The sequence below is a fragment of the Onychostruthus taczanowskii genome, unplaced genomic scaffold, assembly GCF_017590055.1.
Source record: "Onychostruthus taczanowskii isolate IOZ18803 unplaced genomic scaffold, ASM1759005v1 scaffold65, whole genome shotgun sequence".
Lineage (NCBI taxonomy): Eukaryota > Metazoa > Chordata > Aves > Passeriformes > Passeridae > Onychostruthus > Onychostruthus taczanowskii.
In genome coordinates, this window is record NW_024504233.1 from 3,540,082 (window position 1) to 3,563,311 (window position 23,230).

The window sequence follows — 23,230 nt, forward strand, 5'->3', positions numbered from 1 at the left end:
AAGAATAACCCACCTGGTTTCCTACCCCTAGCCCAGAGCAGCCAGCTGGGAGGACTCCTGGCCACTCTCGCATGTTTGTGTGCTTCAGGAACAGACTGTGCCAAACTGTGGATATCATACAGGGCAGGCACAACAAAGTTTTGTGTGTCTAGGTGGGAAATTGAGTCATCTGGGCACATATGGAACATCTCAATGCACTGGCTCTCAATTATTCACAAAGGTCCCAGATCAGTAAGTGGTGCTGGACACAGGCCCTCTTCTCGTGCTCCACCCCCACACTGACCCCTCCCCACCATTTTTTAAACACTGATTTGGTTAGACTGGAGGAGATAGAAAGTCTTTACTGATATGCACTTAATATTTATAATTACTGTTTAGGAAATATGCTCATGATCCTAAAATGTCCTCAGATAGGATCAAAGGATTTGTGGAAATCGTTATTAGGTTAGGAAACTCATGCATTACAAACAAGACTAAATTAATAGAGAAAGTTAGTGTACATAGATGATTTAGTTAGGAGGATCTAAATCTGATTATGTTTCTAGTAAATTATCATAGTATGCATCTAGAATAATAAAACACACTGACTGCCTGGGGAAGCCTTATTTCCCAGTAAGGGGCACGCCTACCCCCAACACTATAAATCGACACACCAGATAAGTCACAGTTTCTTTACTCCTTGTCAAGAAAAAGGTCTAAAGAGCCAGTCATTAGCTTTTCAAAACAGAGTAGGCAAACACAGTGACTAATAAATACCTGGGTAAGCATGCTGCTAGGTCTCTATTTTCTCAGGTATTATGGTATTTTATTTATACAGTAAATAGAGTAAGATGCTTCAGCACAGAAGGGTCAGTCATTGAAAGGAGAGAAATTAAAGGAACACAAGTTTCCTTAGGACCAAAAAGACAAATTTCACGACATAGGTATGTCTGTAACAGACAAAAGACATTTTAGGCTCATCAATAATTGAAATGAAGTGCCCCTGACTTAGTAATGCCAAACCATAGCAGAAAGCTATTAACAGCAGAGAAGCAGCTTAACAGCATGTGCTTATAAATCAGTGTTGATCAGCCCAACTGAATAACCTCAGATAACAAAAAGCAGCTTTTAAAGAGTAAGCATGTGTAAAGCAAACAGGAGCAAAGGAAGGCACTTCTATCTTGTCTTTGGCATGAAGGCACACACCATTTGTACTCCAAGAGAGCCAAATGGGTTAAATCAAGCTTCAGCATTTAAATGCTTATAATTCCCTTGCACAGCTTTTGGAATATGGGACTAGAACGTCTAGCATTAAAAATCTCCTAGAGAATCTAAGTTGCAGTGTCGAGGAAAAGTGAGAACAATCTGTAAAAACCCTTAATTTTTCACTTAACGATCATACAGTTTTTATACAATTCACCTATCACTGTGCTCGAACTGAGTATGTATCATTTATCAAATCAGAGCTAGAGCCTGTAAAGCTTCCTGTCTGCCTTTGGGTTTAGTCAAAATGAATGCAAACAATCACGTGGGATTCAGCCAAGCAGTGACGTTAAATTCTGCTCTGTCAGAAGACAGCATCTGTCAAAGCCCACATTTAAACTGCTGCCTGCCTGTGCAGCAGCTGAACAACTACGGAATGGATTTTATACACCACGATTCTGGGTTAAAACAACTCCAAACCATTTCTATTACTGCCTAGCAACAATGAAGGAAGGAGCAGAGGGAGATCCTATTACTGAGGACAGCTGAGGCACTACGCGCTTGCACTCCCTGCTAACATTTCCAGCAGAAATATGGATCCTGAGGAGAGCAGAGCACAGCCCTGTATTGTCCGAGCTGCGAGGCACCAGATGTGAGAGCCCCAGCGCAGCGGCTGCGAGCGCAGCCGGCCCCGCAGCAGCAGCAGCAGCCACAACTCCTGTCCTTTTGTCTGCAGCATGAACAAAAAGCCCCGAGCCAAGGACGCCGCTGGCCAGCGAGGAAGGTAACACGGACACGGGCAGACAGATGGACAGAGCGGATCCCGGGCACGGCGGTGGCAGGAAGCAGGGCTGCTGCGGGATGTGCGCATGGTCGGGAGCATCTTTTTTGCTGAAGTGATGGCGTGCCCAAACTATTTTCTGTGGGTATAATCCTGCACCATAAATGGCCTGACCAAGGAAGGTATGTCAAACCCTTGTGTGTGATATTCATTCGCTTGTCTGTTACCTTTTCGACCATTACAGATAACGATCGCTCCTAATTTGCAGAGCCCTGTGATAACAGTGTCTCAGAGCTGGGAGAAAGAATTCTAGCAGGTTTTGCTCTCCCCCAGCACAATGTCACTCCCTTACACTGACTAAATGCGGTGCTCTCAGTCTGCCAAGGCTGGTGTGGCTGGAGAGGGAGGATTAAAGGGATAATGGAGTTCCTGTAATGATTGCTTTTAACTGAGAAATTAAAAACTCAAACCCCTCCAATACAGAAAAACCAGTTAGAAATCCTCTCAAACTAGGTCAGAATTAATCCTTATCTGAAGTAATCTTAAAGCACGGTAAAATGGCCATAATGTGACATACCGAGAGCACCGAACCATCAAAACAGACCACACAGTCAAAAGACATTATCTTAGAAGTCCCCTCAGCCCTTTTTACACTTGCTTTGCTGCCCCCCAAACACAAGCAAAATGTCACAAGGGCACTACCAGCCAAGCATAAACTGGGAGCATGCAAAAGACTGGGCACGATTTAAACCATCAGCAGTGCAATCAGGCACCACGATTTACAAGTAACGTCAGGCTCCCTGACATCCCAAAAGGAAACCTTCAAACACTACACACTCAAAATGGTAAGCACGTAACTTATCTCCTGCCATCACTGCAATTTCTGTTTAATATGAAAACACTGACTGTTTAACTTGGATTGTAAAATGACATTCCATCTAATTGCCATCCATTCCTATTTTTTGTTGAAATTTAAATACTTTGTCACTAGTGACAAAAGAAAAGGTGAATATTTGCAATACAAATTCAAGACCTAAATCTATAGCAATTCAATACACTACATAAAGAAAGTGCTTATCTGCAGAATCTTCCAATAAGCTATAATAAATCATTACATGTCAATATAAATGTGCTTTCTTTGCCCAAGGCAATGCCAACATGAAATAAAACAACTGCAGCTGGAAGGAGTTCACAAACCAAGGGATGCAGCATACATCAGACACCGGTTTCAAATCAGTTTTAAGACATTTAGAATATAAAGTCACTTGAGAGAACTTTTAAAACAACAACAAAAAAAATGTACCTTCAGGCAACACTCCAGGAGAAGCACACCTGGCTAATGTAAGACGTTGGTATCAGGCATTAAAAACCTGCACATCAAACCTTATGCCAAATACTGTTTTGTGCAGAAGATTAATGGAGCTCGTAAGGGAAGTCAGGCACATTAAATGAGGCCCAATATGCAACTGCTGTTCATCAGAATACAGACTCAGGCTGCCTTTTGAACTCTTCCCTCTAATTTAAGAGTTTGCCCACACAGCTAATCAAAATATGAAAATCCAAGACGTGTGAATAGGAAGTCAAATGCTTCAATTTTCAAAGCTGTAATTACAGAGCAGAACTGCAAGTACCAGGAACCAAAACACCAGCAGAGCACAGACCACAAATAAAAATTCAAGAGGCATTCACAGTTTATGTATTTGGCATTTGATAATGCATCAGTGACTGCACTGCTAGGTGCCAAAAATGAAGCAGCATTATCACAAATAATATGTCCAAAATGCAGTTACATGAAACAACACACTCCCCGAGGACAAGGTGAGTGTTCTAGAGACCCTCTGCTGTACTTAGGTTTTCTTATTGACTGTCAATAGTTGGTGTCTGTTCATAACCATTCTCTGAAATGGAATTTTAAGTATTTGGGCAAAAGTAATGCTCTAGCCCTAATTACGTGATAGAAAATAATATTTTTATTATACAATTAGATGGTGGGTTTAATATCTATTGACAGTTTTATACATTTTTCTTAAACAATACACCCTAGCATGTAGTATTTTTTTCAAAGGTGCCATTGTTGTTGCTGTGTTTTCCATGCTTAACACCCCACTGCATATTTTGAAATGTTCTATACACAACTGCAAAGAAAATGAGCCCACGTTATTTGGGTTTTTTTCAGTCAATAGTTCTGTGAAGCTGAAATACAGATGTGGGTGCTTCCCCTATTCATAAAATGCTGTTTTAAAGGGCAAACAGAGACAGATTTTCTAAGACACTCCTACCTTGAAAAAATCAAGCAACTACGTTAAAAAAATATCAAGGAAACATGACTCTCTTAAAATATCTTGATTCTAGTTCTGTCCCTCACTGTAAAACTTATTTTCAAATGCATTATGTAAGCATGCAGCCTAATAAAGCAAGGCTTCTGCCATCGCCAGTGCCTGTGCTGGGACATCAGTGCATCAGGGAAACACAGCACCTGCAATCCGCTGTCAGTTCACACAAATATTTATGGAGCTTAAGATTCTCACTTTTGCCTGTTGCCTTGTGGAAGTAGGCGCTCATCAAAACACTGCCTCAGATTAACCAAAGATTAGTAGGACAGCGCACTTTTTGCTGAAGTGTTTCCATCTAATGACTGTAGTTTTGTAAGTGGAACAATTCAGTGTGACAAAATTAATGGGAGTTCTAGCTGCTGCTCCACATTCGTGAAATTCCGGCTTTGATTTTCTTCCTAAACTGTGAATGCATGCAATGGAACAATAATTAATCAAACATGCCCACTGCTGCCCTCCAATCAAACAATGAACTGCCCCGAGATCTGGGCTATCCTTTGAAGCGACATTTCTGTTTGCTTTTACAGAGATATTCCCGAATAGCTGAGCGTTCATCTGCAACTCACTGCACACAAACTAACGAGTTTTGAGGGGAAGCGTCTGTTTTTCCAGCAGGGAAAGGCAGGTGCAAATGGTCACATAAACACGAGTCTCACACGTTTGGGGCTCACCTTCTTTTACATTAAGTTAAAGCAGCGCCAGCATGGAGCGTCAGGTTAATTCCTGAACTAGTTTAGACACAAGGGTTTATGATTTTTACAGATTTTTACAGAGACAGCTGAGTCTCCGGCAAGTGGCACCAGCCCCGAATAGCTAAATAAGAAAATCCGATACTTTAAAACCAAACGAACGGAAGCAGCCGGAGCGCCCTGGGCCGGGCTCGGCCGTTCCCGGGCCGGGCTCGGCCGTTCTCGGGCCGGGCTCGGCCGTTCCCGGAGGATCGCGGCGCGCGCCCTTCCCGCGTCACACTGGGCGCGCGGCGTCGCCCCCTGGCGGGGGTCACGGGGCGGCGGCGGGCCGTGAGGCAGCTGCCGCTTCTGCGGAGGGTGATGGTAACGATACCGGCAGTAAGTAAAATAAACACCAGGTGAACCCCTCTCCCCACCCTTCCGAAACACAAATATTCCCTTTCGTGAACAGGGCGGACTCAGTGTTGCATCACACACATACAGCTTAATACCCTATTATTCGATTGACATCTCATCTTAAATTATTCCCTTACAGCGTTAAACACTGTAATTTCCCATGTAACATATCACTTGGCTTTTAAATGCACAAATTAATCCAAATATTGGTTTAAGAAGATAGCGAAGCAATTAATAAATCGCATATTTCTATTAGAAACGGCATTTTCTATGGACTCTTGTTCCACTGTCATCCTTTTTTCCTATACAAGACCCTAGGGCCCAGGAATAAATTAGAGCAAATTGAAAATCACAAACGAATTGCTATTGTACAGTGAAAGTTCATTTACGAGATGATGTGATCAGCTTTTAATATGCAGCATCATGAAGCTGCCATATTGACTCTGCTGCTGAATATGAACAAAAATTTAAGAGAAAATGAAGCACAGACTACTTTGGCACTTTTTTCCTACAGCTACAGCTGCTGGTCAGAATACTTGAAATTTCCAACTGCTATGTGCAGTACTTACATATACTTTTATAGAGGGGAAGAAACCCAACCCAGTATCATGATCATCAGATAGCTGGCCAGAAACTTAGTCCTGAGCAGTTTTATTTCCAGTTAACATGATCACTACCCAAGATCTGTCTACTGAAAATCAAGAGCTTAATTTTAATTCAGCTGCTTTTGAGGCTGGCACCACAGCCCAGTGTTCCATTCAGTGTTTTCCTCCAATGCAGAGTAGAAGGTGAAAGGTGCCTGAGAAGCGACCAGGAATGTTATCCTGCACTAGCATCTGAGGGCTGTGCAGTGAGCTTACTGGACCCTGAAAATTAATTTTGACAGGTGCATCTTCTCGCTGACCTTCCTTGCACAGTGGGGGCCGGTGGAGACGCGCCAGGCAGTGTCCTGTGACTAACACAGCTCTGCCATCGCCAAGCCCGCGCCGTCTGTCCCACCACCAGGCATGGCCGTTTGCAGAAAGGGCTTTAAAACTGTGAGCCATCCTAGCCTCTGCATGTCAAATCAATTTTAATTAATGCCATTAAACCTTCCATCTGCCAGCAAGGCTTTCTCATTCAGTCCTTCTCAAACACTCTACAAGGATTTCACAGCCATGGATATGAAGCTATTTACATCTACTTCACACTTTTTGCTGCTAACATGATCCATTTTTTTTGCCTCTTTATCTCTGGTATCCAGGATGTTTGTCGAAACTTTACCAGGTAAAAAAAGCATTTTTAAAAGCTAACAAACCAAGTTAAATCATAAAACAAGGTTGGCTTTTAGCCTAAGTCAAATCTTATTTCCATTGACATGGGCTGTTCTTTGAAAAAGTAAATTTAACTCAATTCTATGTTTATATCTCGTTTCTATTTGTAACTGTTTATATTACAAGTGTGTAAAATGAAAGATTTCTGATTTTTTTTTTATTCTTTGCAGAGTGAGCCATTTGCAGACGATTGCTCAACTCAAAGGAAAATGAATACCAAAGAATAGCAGTGGATTCTAAACCAATTGAAAAAGCCTTTTCCCTGGGCATTGTCTCATATCCCATCACTGGATCCTTACAACATGCTTCAGTGGAGAAGACGACACTGCTGCTTGGCAAAGATGACCTGGAATACCAAAAGGTCTCTGTTTCGCACCCATCTCATTGGCCTGGTCTCTCTGGTGTTTCTTTTTGCCATGTTTCTGTTCTTTAACCATCACGACTGGCTGCCAGGCAAGGCTGGATTCAGAGAAAACCCCATGTCTTACACCATACGAGGATTTAGATCTACAAAAAGTGAGACCAACCACAGCTCTCTGAGGAACGTGTGGAGAGATGCTGTGCCTCAGACACTCAGGCCTCAGACAGTCACCAACCCCAACAACACGGATCTGTCCCCGCAGGGAGTAACCGGTTTGGAAAACACCCTCAGTGCCAATGGAAGTATTTACAACGAGAAAGGCACTGGGCATCCAACTTCCTATCATTTCAAATATGTCATCAACGAGCCTGCCAAGTGCCAGGAAAAAACCCCTTTTCTAATACTGCTCATAGCTGCAGAGCCAGGCCAGGTGGAGGCCAGACAAGCGATTCGACAGACCTGGGGCAACGAGAGCCTGACACCTGGCAACCAAATCGTGCGGATCTTTTTGTTGGGCTTAAGCACCAAGGTAGATGGATACCTCCAGAGAACCATCCTCGAGGAAAGCAGACAGTACCACGACATCATTCAACAAGAATACTTCGACACCTACTATAATTTAACTATAAAAACTCTGATGGGAATGAACTGGGTTGCAACCTACTGTCCACGTGTTCCGTATGTTATGAAAACTGATAGTGATATGTTTGTCAATACTGAATATTTAATACACAAGCTTCTGAAACCAGAACTTCCTCCGAGGCACAAGTATTTTACAGGTTATTTAATGAGAGGTTATGCACCTAACAGGAACAAGGATAGCAAGTGGTATATGCCACCTGATTTGTATCCAAGTGAACGTTACCCCGTATTCTGCTCTGGAACCGGTTATGTTTTTTCTGGAGACTTGGCAGAGAAAATCTTTAAGGTCTCCTTAAGCATCAGACGTTTACATTTAGAGGACGTGTACGTGGGGATCTGTCTCGCCAAGCTGCGGATTGACCCCATGCCCCCACCCAACGAGTTTGTCTTCAATCACTGGCGAGTTTCTTACTCCAGCTGTAAATACAGCCACCTAATTACCTCCCATCAGTTCCAACCTAGCGAACTGATCAAATACTGGAACCACTTACAGCAGAACAAGCACAACGCCTGCGCCAACGCGGCCAAGGACAAGGCCGGCAGGTACCGCCACCGCAGACTGCACTGAGGGCACGCAGCGCCCGCCCGCGGCACGTGTACATAAACAGCGCTCAACGCATGGACAGGGAGCGGCCAGCAGCCCCAGCTCCGAGCCCAGCACACAGTGCAGGAGGGAAATTATTTTTTTAAGTTAAAAAAAAAAATTATAGCTCTTGAATATGATGAAATTATAACCAAAAGGTTTTCCCAGCGAATTCGAGATTAAGCTGAAAAAATGACAAGATGGTGTATAAGGATTTCTGTGTTAACATGCAATAATAAGCATGCACACTTTGGTGGTACAATTGCTGATTCATGTGCCAGTAAAATATAATTGAGCATATTTTCCACACTAAAATTTTTATTTTAAGGAGTGCATTCATAGCTCTAGTTCTCTTCCATGTAATTTCTTATTATCCAGAACTGCTATAAAATGAAAAATTAAAAACTAAGGAATTGCACAAAGGGCAGGTCAGTTTTACCTTCAAATGCCACATGACAATTATTACACACTATTTTAATGTACCACACATTTAGCAATGTCACAATTTAGTGAGACACTACCAATAAATTCTAAAGCACTAAGAATGTACTCCCTTGAAGTAGGTCCAGTTTTCACAAGTTTGCTTATTTGGTTTGGAAGGAGAGATAAATGAAATCAAAGTTGCAAAGTTGCTTTGATGATTCTGAAGAATCATCTTCAGAAATTCAAGTGGTGTTCTGGATGCAACTTTCAGTTCACAAAGAGCTGACTGAAAGTTACTTCATTCTCTAGATGTCACAGGGCAAGCTCCTAAGATCTGGTGCCAAGTAACATTCATTGCACTTGGAACCTTCATGCAAATTCATTGGATCTGCTATTAATTTTCCTACATAACCTCAAGGTAACTCAAAGGCTGATGAGAAATTAAAACATAAGTTCCAGTCTTGCACTACCCTTGACAAAATTTCATTTTTTGCAAAGTGGGAGAAAAGTAATCAAACGTGTTGTTTTGCTCTTTCCTGTCTGACAAAAAGCAAGAGTCAGCCAAGTGAAAGCACATCTGCTGGAGAAAATTAAGCCCCACACCTGAGTTTATAGGTGGGGAAAACTAGGTCACAATAAGATTGAGAGTTCCAGCCAGCAATATGGGCAGGAACAAAACCTAAGCAATTTAAAGTCACAACACGTACCACTGAAAATAAATTGTGAGAAGTGGGTTAAATCTATTTACAGGTTTGCAGTTTTCTAACAAACAGAACTTTTAAAGCTTATTTTCCAACTGTTACAGCAGAGTTGTATCAAATTCAGGTTATTACTGCTTGTCACAGTGCCAGGGTAAGCAATACCCACCTCTGATCATCAGCAAATGATCAAACTGCAATTAGTTTTCTGTTTGACTGGGACTTATTAATTGGAGAAAATACAAATATTTGATGTACTTTTATTATTTAATAAAATTGATTATATTTATGGTCTTAAGATTTTACTTTTTCTGGGAAAGCGGCTCAGGAAGAAAGAAATTTCTAACTTTAGCATTACTAGGTTTTTCTAGTGTTTCCTAGTCCTTGAAGCCTGGTTACCATGCACAGTACAGAGATCACAGCAGGGTTTTCTCCTTTGTAATGGGAAGACAAATCATCTTACTGACCATTCTCAGCAGCTCTTGGGCTGTCTGTCTGCAGCAACTCTCACATGTCAACAGACTGCAAGGCACTGGATGCACCTCTGAAGCAATTCCAGTAGGTCCTTCAGAAGGTGGAGATGGGAATTTGCTCGACAGCATTTTTTTGCTGATCTTCCACTAAATCTTTTTCTCTGTTGTATTTGCGGTGTGCTAATTGTGCATTTCTGCATTTCCAACACACCTCAGATCATATAAATGCCTGGTTTGGGGCAAAGCAAATACCTGTAAAAATAGCAACTCTCTTCTGCAGAGATTTCTCTGACTAAACTGAAAGTTCATCCAGTCAGTTTACAGGATGCCTGTTGGCATTCGTGTGAGAGACTGTCCTGGACAGACGTTTAGGGAGAGTGCTTTCAGCCCCCAGTGCGGTTCTCCCCACTCCATGTGCTGCTTGCTCCCAGCTGGCACAGGCCACAGCTGACATGCAGCTGAAGGCACCTGGCTGAAGGTCTCTGCAGGCAGGCTCTGCACTGCAGTGCTAGCTCTAGACCCCCAGAGCCAGTGTGGGAAGCCAGCTGCTGCAGAGGACTGAGCTGTGGAAAATGTCCAATGCCATAAGTGGCCCCTGCCCAGGCAGTGCTGGCCAAGGACACAATCCAGACGCCTGGAGAGGACTTCAGCCCTGCTCCCAGGCCTTGGCACTTTCCAGCTCCACTGTGATGTACTTGATTTTACCAACTCTGGCTAGTCCTAAATGCTCTTCTGGCTCCTGGCTGTAGTCCAAGAGGTTAATACTAAACCTTAAATAGTTTGGCACTGGAATCATCAAGTTTGGCAGCCAAACCACCTCTTGGGCGCTGGGCTTTGGAGCTCCTACATGACGCTGATCTGCCCAAGCTTGGCAGAACCACGGCACAATGCCTGTGAGTTCAGCATACCAAACCTCCTGCTACTTACAGGACTAGTGAGGAGCACCAGAATGCTAAATTAAAAGCCATTCTTAATGCCCTTTTAAGAGCTCGACATGTTTTTTTAAATTTGTATTAATGTTTGGGTGTAAGTTGAAACTCCTTTATAAACATACTTGAATCCTTATCAAGATGGTCAAAGGCTACTAAAAACATTTGCATCCAAGTACTGTTTTCATACAGTTTGTTGCAAAGCTTTCAGAAACAAAAGGGAATCATTTTGTATGACGAAATATGCAATTACAGAATGAACGCTCTACATTCTTTTCTCTGAATGTTTTACAGTTTTCTAGCTTGTGTTTAAGCTATTTGCTCACACTACTAGAATATAAAAACAGTTCATGTTAAAAATAGTGCAATAATTAATTATATCATTAAAAGCTTGGACAAGTTCTCACACTTTCTTTCCCCATACGGCAAGGGAAAAAAAGCATTTTTCATTAGCAATAGCATACAAACTTATAGCTAAAAACATGTCTGCAATGCAGTAAAGGATACAACTATTCATAGAATACAGAAGTACAAGAGTTTGTATAATACTTGCTTTAAATGTTTTTACTTCTCTGTATGTCTGCTTCAGGTTGAAAACAAATATAAAAAGTCCTAATGGTTCAAAAGTTATGATGGGAGAAAAAAATCGTGACATCAGCACCATTATTATGGCAAAGAAAAATCTTAGAAAAGCTGGCCTGGTAACAAGAACCAGAAATTGGAATTCCATCACTTCCCCGTGTTTATTTAACTTTCAGCTTAATAAAGGTTTACACATTGATATATAGGACCATAATGAAGTCCCACAAAAAAAAAAAAAGTTGTTATTGAACAACAGAACTGTTCCTTTCACATCTCCAGTTAAATCAGTGGTATGAGATATTTGCACATCCCACACCAGTAGAATTAAGAATACAAAATGTGCAACTACAGCTTTTGATGTAGTAAAACTGATCCTATCCTCAGTCACCGAGAGATCTTTCATAGGTAAAGTTTGCAATCGTTCTAAATTTTCAAAATTACATGTCATAGTACTTCCAAGCATCAGTGGTTGTTCTGAGAGAAAATTCAGTGCCCACTAAGATCTTCACTTAAATTTATAGACTTAAATTATGGGATGGCAGTGATCTAGAAGAGATGAGACAGACTGCTTTTCAGGTTAACCTTACTAGAACAGCAATTTAGAATCTGCTTTTCTTTGCAGTGCAGTAATATTAAACGTGTCAGTCCTCATTTACAAAATATTTTCAGAATATATCAACATGTAAAGACATGCATTAACTGTCTCCAAGCTCAAGCTAAATCAGGCACTGGAGGGGAGGGAAGCACCTAAAGGCCATTACTGAAGACTGCCTCCCTCTTCCCACTTATTTTCCTGCTATGTTAACACAGTCCCTAATCACACATCAATCTAAAATACCTACATAATCCCACAGGGCAAGAAAACCTTTTCCCTTGAATGAATTCTCATTGCAATGCATGGAAACTTGCGAGTAGGAAATGAAAGGGAGAGGGAAGATGCTAATATAGGAGCTACTACTCCTTCCATTTGTGCTTTTGGAAAGAACAGGCTTGTAACTAATTTGCAAAATCATCACTTGTTGTTGCCATATTTTCCCAATTTTAGATGCTGTTTCTCAATCCTTCTTTTGCGGTCGAACAGCACAAATAAGCAAATATTGGACAATCGCTCAGTTACACTGTGAGAACTGCACCTCTCAATGAAGAGCATGATTGTCCTTTTCATTTCAGATTGTCCTTCCAAAACAGGATGTGACTCGGGGCACAGTATCACCCCCCTTGCTGAGCACATGTTCTGGACGTGGCACTGGCTGTTATTCTACAGATCCCATCTCCAGCCCATCCAGGCCTGCCTCCCTTCCCCAGCCACTGCACGGGCAGCCCCGGGGAAGGAGGGAGGCAGGGAAGCTGCACGGCCAGCTCTGAAATGCTGCACTGTGCAAATGTAGGTCAGCAAGGACAGGACGTGGGCTCTGCTTCCTACCAAGAGGGAAGGCAAAGGCTTTCCAGGGCAGGAGGCTGGGGGAGGGCTCTGGAAAACAACTTCTTGTCAGTGAAAAAGGAGCTTGAATGTCAGAAAACAGAAGAGTGAAACTAAAAATGCACAGCTGATGAACACCACACAGGTTGGAAACACAGGGCAGGCTCAGTGGCAGGTTCAGTGGCAGGGAAAAGCGTTACAAAAGCAAGGCCAAATGAGAAAGCAGGATCTGGAATTCTAGTCATAACTGTTCACACTTCTGCACTTAGAGAAGATTTACATATGAGGTAAATCCATTCTAACAAAACGTTTAGTTTGTGACTGCAGCGCATGTGTTTTATTAAAGCCCAAACCAAATTCCAAGTCATGACACCATGGCATGAACAGCACATCAGTAACTCCACAGAGAGTACTTTACACATGGTACACAAGCAAACCAAGAGCAAAGCAAATTAGATCCCTTGTGCCTAGGATTTGTATTTCATCTTCACACCAAGAGTTAAATTCAGCCTTCATTTGTTCCAGCTCAAAAGAAACAGAGCCTGGTACAATATGGTACCTTCCTTTCACAGTTAAAAGACTGCAAAGGAATTTAACTGAATATGGGATGTGGATGAACATTAGCACGTTGCTTTTCTGATATTACCATGGCAACAGCTACAAGAGCTCTCTTAAGCATTTAAATCTGACAGTTTTCCTGATAACACTAACTGAATGATAGTAATGATCCATTTTGGTTCATGAGCTAACTGCTCTATAACCACAGGGTACGAACCGTTCCCTCCACTTTTCTCAGGACTGTGCTTTTGGTCAAAATGTTCTGACCAAGACAGTCAGCTTGAATTACCACTCAAAAAAAAAAAAAGTCACTCCAGCTCAGGGAGTACTCATGGCTTAAAGCTTTATGTGCTCTCAAAGGTCTCCATGTGAATGGACTTGTGCAGTGTCCAGGGTGGAGAAGTCAAGGCTGCTGAAGTCTTTGATGGGATTTTTCTCAAAGGGCTTTCATTAGCCTGGGAAGGCTGGAGGAAAAAACCCATTCTCTGAAGGGTGGACTGAATTGTTGCTGACCTTCAAGATGTCATTTGCTCAAGAAAAGAGAAGGAATTAAAAACTGGTGTTTTTATACAATCTTGATCAGTTTGTAACCACTACACACTTTTTTAAATAACAAAACACTGCAAGCTGTTCTACCTCAGTGAAGTCCAAAGGGCACTGAGGAATACACAGTGTGCTCTGAGGACAAGGGCATCACAGCAACGCCTCCACCTCCTATTAGCCCATCTAGCTTTAGCTAATAATAAGCAGCATTTCAACTGTTTAATAGGAATATTCTGTGAACCACTCACTCTGATCCTCCAGATGCTCAGTGTGGGCACATAATAGAGAAGTCTCTTTTTCTTTACCTCATTAAAAAGTGAAGTGTGTGAAACATGTTTGTCATCCTAACATTTTAAGGATATCAGCTTTGATAATGTCTTGCAATATATTCAACTAAAAAAGATCAAGATACTGAAAACAGTGTGAAATCTTTAAAAATTTCCCAAGATGACAAAAATTCAGATTTCAGAAGAAAAAGTCATGCTTGCAAGGATCTAAGAGAGAAATCTTTTCAACACAAAAAAAAGTCCTCAGAAGGTAAAGTATTCCCAGTTCTTTTGCTGCTAACACTTTTTACAGTTTTATACTAAATTAAAAATTAAAAACATCCATGCCATCCTAAAACCACCAAATCCCTCCACAGTCTTGAAAAACCACAACCCCACCACATCTTTTCTTCTGGAAAGGCCAAGTGTTCCCACATCTCCATCAGGCTCAAAGTTTAAAACGAGAAAAACCAACTGCCACAAGAAATCCTTTGTTAATAAAATACCAGACAAGACACTGAAGGAAACCAAAACCTTCCTCGCAGCCTTTCCTAAATATTTAACATACCCTGCATTTAAACAAGCTGAGGTCTAAGAACTATTTTGAGAATAAGAATAACCTACAATCTTGCAGGTTTCATTCAGGATTTGTGTCACTGTCATCACTTTCAAAAGAAGCATCAATTTACGTCACATTTTAAACCTGTTTTGCCCAAACATACAGGTTGATACAAGATGACAAAACAAAAAAAGAAACACTGGAAAGTACCATCTGTGACTCAGTCAAAAATTTAGTGCTGCTACTTAATGCAAATGCCAGTCCTTTTATAGGCATTCTTCCACCTAGACATTGATTTTTGCTGCCATAAAAATTCCACTCAATTATCCAGCCTTCTGAATTAAGAGTACCAATTTCCCATTGTATCATCTTTAACTAATCTACAATATTGTATTTTATTGACTGGTTTTTAGTGCAGAAAAGGATAACATTGTTATGTCCCAAAAACATAAAGAAATGAAACAATTCAGAGATACTCTTAATGTTAGTCAAGATTCTAAAATAAAGGGAAATAACTCACACATATCCAAGGAAACAACTGCCACCTCTATTGCTCAAAAAGCAGATTACAAAGCTTATGCTGTACCCACAGTGAGGTACACCAAAGGGAAAAAAGCAAAAAACAACCAAAATCCAGCAAACCCCCAGAAATCACATTGCTCATATATAGATGTATCTTAAACAGTATTTTCAATAATACCTCTAATTGATGGCATGACAAAATTCTGTCTTCAAATCTGAAATTATTTTTTAAACTTGATGAAGTTTGTTTTTACTATTTGATCAAATTTTAAATTATTTAACTATTTTGAAAGTTATCTACATTAATTGAAAAACCTAATCTTTTCACTGAATTCTCAAAATGGTTAAAAAAATTAGGGCAAGAATGATAGATAATCACAATTATTTTACTTTACAAAAAGTAAATTTTTTTCAGAGTTAAAAGCCGTAGTCACTACTTCCTACTATCCAGCTGTGAATTATCCCCTTGAAAAAAGCAGGCAAATCTGTTTGCTACATCCATCAAAGAAATGATACTTTTTTCTAACCAAATTTCAGATGAGAAATGGATGCTGCAAACAACTTCAGATATCCAACTTTCATTAATGTTAATAAAGGAATGACAGGCCTGTGACAATAATTTGGAGGCACTAAGCCTGAATGAAATATAATGCTGTCCTAGTCATTAAGAAGTGCACTGCCTGGACCCCTCAAACATTTTCTTTTTTTTTTTCCCTTCCACCATATCCATATTTTCTACTAATAGAAGTTAAGCAGTTTGAATGATTTATTATCCAAATTTCATGCTAGCAGAGCAGAATGGAAAAACTAGAATAAACAACACAATGACATTTCTTCGCTACCCATCCTCTTATTCATTAAAAAAAAAATTCCACCCATGAGCACACTTCTGCACACATTCCATAAATGGAGAGTTTTATGAAACACTGCTTTGGTTTTGCCTGCAAGACTTCTTATGACAACCAGTCAAGTATTATTGTTTTACCTCTTCCAATTCTGTAAGAAAAAAAAATACCTATGAATCTTGGTTGGTTTTTTTTTTTTTTCATTGTAAAATATTTTACATGGAATAGAGTGATTTTTTTCCCCCATTTCTTATCTCAATATTCTCCTGGACTTATGAGTATTAGCAGCTGAAGCACTAACATAGTCCCCTAATTCATCAGCTCCTGATTTACTCACAGAACAGATAAATCATAGCATGTTCATGACAAAACAGATGCTCAGGAGCATTAAGTGTTGTTTCTTTTTTCTCACAACAATAGGATTGCAGCAAGCAGTCCATGCTGACAGATCCTGGCTAGGACACAGCTAAGTTCTGCTCCAGTTCCAAGTGCAGCCATTTCAGCACACACAACTATAATCCAGTTGAAATGCAACATAAACTGCGGCTGGACAATGCCCACGCTCTGAAAGGATGGACACTTCTCCCACAGCTTGTCTGGGCAACCTGTTCCAGTGCCCCAGCACCTCACAGGAAGAATTTCTTCCTGATATTTAATTGAAATCTAAATCTCCCCTCTTAGTTTATTTAAACTGTTCTTCCTTGTGCTATCACTGTGTGCCCTTGTCAAAAGACATTCTCCCTCTTTCCTACCAACCCTCTGTGAGGAAGGCTGCAGTGGGGTCTGCCCAGAGCCTTCTCTTCTCAGCTCTCAGCCTGTCCTGGAGCAGAGGAGCTCCAGCCCCACAAGCACCTTCACAGCCCCCCTGGAGCTGCTCTGAAGGCCCACCATGTCTGTCCTGTGCAGGGCATTCCAGAGCTGGATGCAGCAGTGCCCTCAGGGTCTCACGAGGGAACAATCCCCTCCTTGACCTCTGGCCACCCGGCTTTTGAGGATTCAGTGAAGCTTCTGGGCTGTGAGTGCACACTGCTGGCTCTTGTGCAGCTTTTCAGCCACCAGAACCCCCAAGTCCTTCCATGCAGTCCTTCTCCCAGCCTGTGACTGCCCCACCCCACGTGCAGCTCCTTTTGCACTGCTGTTCCTCACTGCATTCACATGGGCCTTCACACTCTTCATCATGTTCAGTTGTGTAACCCAAGGTGCTGGACAATTTCCTTTTTTTTTATGACACTTTAAGACTTGGGCAAAAATAGCTTTACATATTTGCTGAACATATTTCACACTGGCTTTGTCAGTTACTTGAAGTGAAAAATGATGACAATGAGATGTGTTGCCATAGAAAAAAAAAAAGGCTGCCTCCCACCACAGCCAACTAAAACATTTGGCATTTCATTTGTTTCAGTGGCCAGTACAGATAAGAATGTGTTTGTCCCTGGATTTTGGGAAGTGAGAAAAAAAAGAGAATTATTTTTCCAATTGCCAATAAAGCTTTCTTTTCTTGTTGTCCTATTTCTCTTTTACAACTACCTCTTCACAGCTAGAGGTTTTCTCAAGTTATCAGAGATATACTGTAACCCACTAGAAGTGAGTCTTTGCAAGATGCAATATGAAAAACGAAGCATTTTCTATACAAACCCCATAACAATCTCCCCCCTCACCCAAACACCTCAAAATCACATTAAGCATTCACTCTCAGAGAAATTTCTAACTAGTCCTTCTAAACAAGTGAACACTAACTCCCTAAAAACCAATGACTCCCAGAGATGACACAAACCTGTCTCTTTCTAATAAATACCAAACTACAGTTTCTGAATTTTCTATAGAACACTTTCAAAGCATTCTAATAAGATTTAGTCCTTTAGAGAATTGTTCATATATTGCACACCAACTCTTTACTTAACAGTGGCATCAGATTATATTAGACCAAATCAAAATTACTTGTAAATTACTTATAAATGCTAAATATAAATAAATGTTGATTAGGACCTGTTACTATTAATACTCCCTCCCTAAACAGTTGGTAAAATTTAGCCAACAAGTCACAGAAATATTACCCAATTTTCCCCATTTGCTGAAAAATATAAGAGCAGAAGACAGAAATTCACCTACACAGATTCAACTATAGGGATGTTGTAATCTAGGACTGTACCATCCTCCACACATGCAGAATGGGAGCAGAAATTATCAGTACATTTTTTCTGCTGCTGCTAACTGCATTAAATGGAAAATATTTTTAAAACCCAGTAGAAATCCTGTAGAATAATGGACAGTAATTACAAACTTTGTAAGTTGTGACACTTGAGTGAGTATTGCACAGTACATCTCTTTCTATTAAATAGGGAGATAAAAGATGCAAAACCCACAAACTCATACTTCAGGGGAAATACACACGCAGGACAAGCACTTAAAAGGGAAAATATTCTGCCCTAAAGAGCTTATGTAAGTAATAAGTGGACAAATTTTAAGTGGTAGGCTTCAATTCATCAGTTTAAGTACTGGAAATGAGTGTTTTTTCTTGTGTAATGACAATTGAAGTAAAGTGTGAAAGCACTGACTATGCCCAAAAATAAACAGCCTATTAAGCATCCACAGCAATTTAATTTCCTATTCCTTTCTCAACTTAAACACCCCAAACATAAAACTGAAAGCAAAACAAATTACCCTTGTGCTTGCCAACCAAAATAAAACCCAAAGTTAAAAATACCTTCACGATTTTTAACTCTCTCTATATATACACACAGCACAAGTGCATTATGGAAAGCTTAGAGGGTACTGAATTTACTGCTGGATGTCCACGAGATCTAGAGGATCCTGAGCTGTGCCTTGTGGAGAACATGCAGGCTCTGCAGGTTAGTTAATAAATACTCTCATGGCTCTGGATAACCCAGCCATTAGTGCCTGCAGGGAAGAGCAGCAAGTGAATTTTATTTGTGGCCCTGGTGCAGATGAAATCTGTAATCATGGTGGCTACACACAGCACGAAGGAATGGGACCCCAGCAAGCAGAGGAGCAGCAGTCATGTATGACAGGCTGGGGAAGCTGCTCCCACACTTAATGGAGAACAAAGATCTGAAGGTTTATCAAGATTCAAGGAAAGGTGAGAAGTCAAAACATATTAATTTAAATGCACTGAATTCCCATGGGAGTTTTTCAATGCAGAAGTAAATTGGCCTTCACTCACTGTAAACCAAGGAAATTAAACTACATACAGCTCACTAAATGAATTTTATTCCTAAAGACATCACCAGCCAATGGCAATTTAATGCATTATAACTTATGAATGTTGATGTTGAACACTTTGGTAATTTGCTTTAATTTGCTTGAGTGCCTTGATCTAGATATAGCCTTAAGGAATACTTGTATATTGCCATTTTAGATTGCATCATCCATTGTATTAAGGAGAAAAGGTTATTTGTGAATGGCAGAACTATGAAGAACTTGCTTTAACAGGAAAGCACAGACCATTATCGAAGGCTCTTAACTTCCTAATGACTCCCAGCCATGCTCAGGTGGCAACAGCTCCACCCTGCAAAATCCTGATGTGTTTCTTACAAATGAAAAATTAATTAATAGTTTAACCCATTAAAACAAATCCTGCCTTGGGGAGCTCAGGAGCTACAACAGAAATCTGGGAGGAAGTTCCACAAGGTCTTCAAGCCCCTGATGGGCACTGACTGACAGAGACACCAAGGCTACCAGGAAGAACCACGGTCATGTTTCAGACACAGGGAGGGCTTTTATCACCCCAAAATTTTGCACAGCTAGTTTTTTTTTTAATTGTATTTTGTGTGAGCACAAAGGCACCTCCAGAAACCTATTTATTTGTCACAAAATCCCTTAACAAGCCTGGAATCCAGGAGGATCCAGAGATGAGAAAGGAAGTCATTTGTCATTTAAAATTATTTAATAGCTCCCAGGTCAGCACCAGGCTGGAGCCACCACAGAGAGATGAGACTTCAGGGGTTACGAATCAGTTCATTCCAGGAAGAGAATTCCGTGCATTCTGCTAGAGAGCACACAGGGTCCATCAGGAGTTTCTCCTACAGGAGCTTGGTCTTAAGGAGTAAGACAGACTGCAGCCAGGGCTTTATCAACAGAAAAGAAAAAAACTAGAATATTAAGCAAAAGAACTGAAAACTAACTAAACTAAGTAAAATGAACCAAGATATAAATAATGTAAATTCTGAGTTTTAAATGTTTAAAAGTGAAAAACAAAGAAGTAAAAATCAAATAAAAGTCACAGTAACATCTAAATTTATCCTGAAGCATAACGGATTCACTACAAATCAGTGTTGGAGTAAATGAACTACTAATACATAAACCCAGAACACATCTTTGTTTTCCCATCAAGATAATGTCAAAGAGCACATGAAATGTATTACAGAAAGGTATAAATGCCTTTCTGCAATTTAACTAGAAGCAAAACATTCCCTCCCACCATCATTATCTTCAGACTTGCCAGAGAAGCTCATGCTACTTCCTTCACCCCCAAGAAAATAAAACATCTGCCCACCCCATCAGCTTTTGATCTTCTTATGGACAGAATTAATTTAGTTTCCTTCTGGGGAATGTGATGGGAGAGAAAACTGGCCAAGCCTGTTTGAGCCAAAGTCAGTCTTTTGTTTAAAGGAGAAAGAAGAAAAAGAGAGGGGAGGAGAGGGAAAAAAATAAGCTGTGCGCACTCTTTAGTTATGCCACATTTATTAAGTATCAATACATTTCTATGCATTTTACCATAGTTTAAATAGGACTTCACTAAAGAAACCTCCACTTGACTGAACATATGGCAGAAACTCCCTGAAGCATGCCAAAGATTAAATGTCAGGTTAATCAATCACTTCCATTTCACTTAGGAGAGGCAGAAAAAGTTACATTACTTCCTTAAAGGTATGATTTTTATTCATAACTGAAAACTTTCACAAATATTATTATACTAATATTGGTAACATTATCCTAGTGCTTAATTTTAATCCATTCTGGATCTTAACCTGGAGGATGTTGAGTATTTATTACCTTTTATATTCTATTTCTCTCAGCTCCATATAAAGGAGTAATAAAATAAAAGTTGAAAATATTTTCTGTGTACTGCAAATTTCCACCTATAAAATGTTCCCTGCATATGGATTACTGTTATGGTACTCATTCTTTAAAATTATCTAATAGCCACATTCGTATTTGAAAGGATTACAATTCACGGTGTTTGGCATTACAAGCCACGTGCAGGCAGCTTTCCAGAGAAGAAAATAAAAGGACATTAAGAGTCTTGCTGAGCCCTGCCAGGGGAAGGAATATAAGAGACATATTGAATGTGTGGTTTTGTTGTGCAGTACAATACCACACATGCAAGCTACCCATATTAAATATTTAGCTCACCTTAGGTGAGCAAACTGCCTGATTTCATTATTCTGAATGGGAACTGTAACAAACCAGCAAACACAGTTCTCAAAAGATTTCAGCTATGAACAAGGAAGTTTATTTACTTATTAAACCTTCACCTTTGAAATCTGAGCCAGCTATAAACCTACCCTTTAAAATCAGATGTAACATTCAGGCAGTTCAGAGTCCCTTTAGATTTTAATTTCTAAGACAGCATTAAAATCCATTTAGGATTTTAATATGTATTTTACTACTTTAATCTGCATTTCACCTGCTGTTCATGTCCAGATATTTTTGGAAGCATTTTCTTGACATTATTTTCCAGACATAATTATGCATGTGAAAGTTACTATAAAAATAATTATTTGTTACAGCACACATCATCACCCTAAAACAGAATGGCTTTTATAGACCCAGATGAGGTAGCTGCATATGTTCTGTATATTATAATATATTCCATGTATTATTAGCTACAAAATATTTGTCTTATGCCATTAGAAAGCCCTTTCCATCCCCAGGTCTTTTGTTAGTTAGCAACATGATAAAACACAATTAATCAGGCAGGTTATCTGCTTTACTGATGACTGTATTCCATTTTTATTTCAGTTATATGTAAATCTGTTTGCCTGATTTGCACCCAAGGTAACTGGGAAGTGAGGCTGATGGATAGTGCTGCATAATAGCTGCACCCTCAAGTCTCCTATGCTAAAGCAAAAGCAGAGTTGTTTTTTCCCCACCTCAGCAAACAGAGCTCTTCACAGTCTGCTTCAGTAACACTCCCTCCCTTCTCCCACAGTGTGGTTCCAAACTACTTCCCAATTTCAATAAAACCTGGAGAAAAGTTATTGCCTTTGTCAACTTTTATGAAAATTGCTGGCCAGGGAAATTAAACCCTCGAATTACTGCTCCCAGGGAGTGAAAGGCAGGCAGTGCTTTCTGTGTCTCCTCAAAACAGCAGCACCAAGCCACCCAAAATCACCCAGCTGTAACTCGGCAGCTGCACTTCCCCCCCAGGCCAAGGGAGGGCACGAGGAGACACCCCCCTCACTTGAAGAAACCTAGAATTTTTTAACAATATTCCAAATTAAAAGTAGTATGAATTTCCAGCCAGTAGACTGACAGTTAACTACAAGCAAACTTAACACATCACTACATCACTTTGCTTAGTCACACCAAGTTTTCTTTCGCACTTGAATTGAATTTTAAAAGCATATCTGTTGCTCATGCACAAAACTGACTCATATATCTTCATGGAGAGACAGAAAGGAAGAGATTTAAATTCCAAAAATACATCCTGAGTTTCTTAAAGCAGCAAACCAGCTGAATAGTTGGACTTCCTCAACCTTAATGTGCTAAATGCAATGGAAATATAAGATGAAATGAAAACGTGCTTTGTTAATATTTATGTTGTATAAAGTCTAACTAATAGTTTTATAGGTATGAGAAACAAGTTAGTGGGAATTGGACTTTGCAAAGTATTATCTGAATTGCTGATTATAATGTTGCTAATATTAGGATAATAATTTATGTTATAAAGAGGTTAATGTTGTCACAATAGCCTAGCTGTGAAATTGGTTTTCATGAGGACGGTATGGTTTGGTGTGCTGCAATGTGGGCTCATGAGTTTGCATTGGACAGACTGTTGCTAGCCCAACTTCTGAGATGCAGCCTCAAAAGGAGGAGACCTTCATCCAGTGAGGACCCTGATAACAGTGACGGAAGCACGTCGGTGCCCAAGAGTGACACGGGGTGAGAC

At 40.3% G+C, this 23,230-nt stretch overlaps 2 protein-coding genes across 3 annotated transcripts in view; one reads left to right on the plus strand and one right to left on the minus strand.

Annotated features, from left to right (window-relative positions):
• The window catches only part of CDC73 (cell division cycle 73), a 102,443-nt gene that overhangs the window by 39,428 nt on the left and 39,785 nt on the right, over positions 1 to 23,230 (minus strand). The window lies entirely within an intron of this gene.
• Positions 1,560 to 9,816, plus strand: LOC121344557 (beta-1,3-galactosyltransferase 2). The gene is made up of 2 exons (XM_041420645.1): positions 1,560 to 2,145; positions 6,865 to 9,816. The coding sequence occupies exon 2, from the start codon at positions 6,997 to 6,999 to the stop codon at positions 8,263 to 8,265; it is 1,269 nt and encodes a 422-aa protein (XP_041276579.1). The 5' UTR covers positions 1,560 to 2,145; positions 6,865 to 6,996; the 3' UTR covers positions 8,266 to 9,816.

Coding starts and splice junctions, on each gene's coding strand:
- LOC121344557 (XM_041420645.1), top strand. CDS start 6,997: ATGCTTCAGTGGAGAAGACGACACTGCTGCTTGGCAAAGATGACCTGG.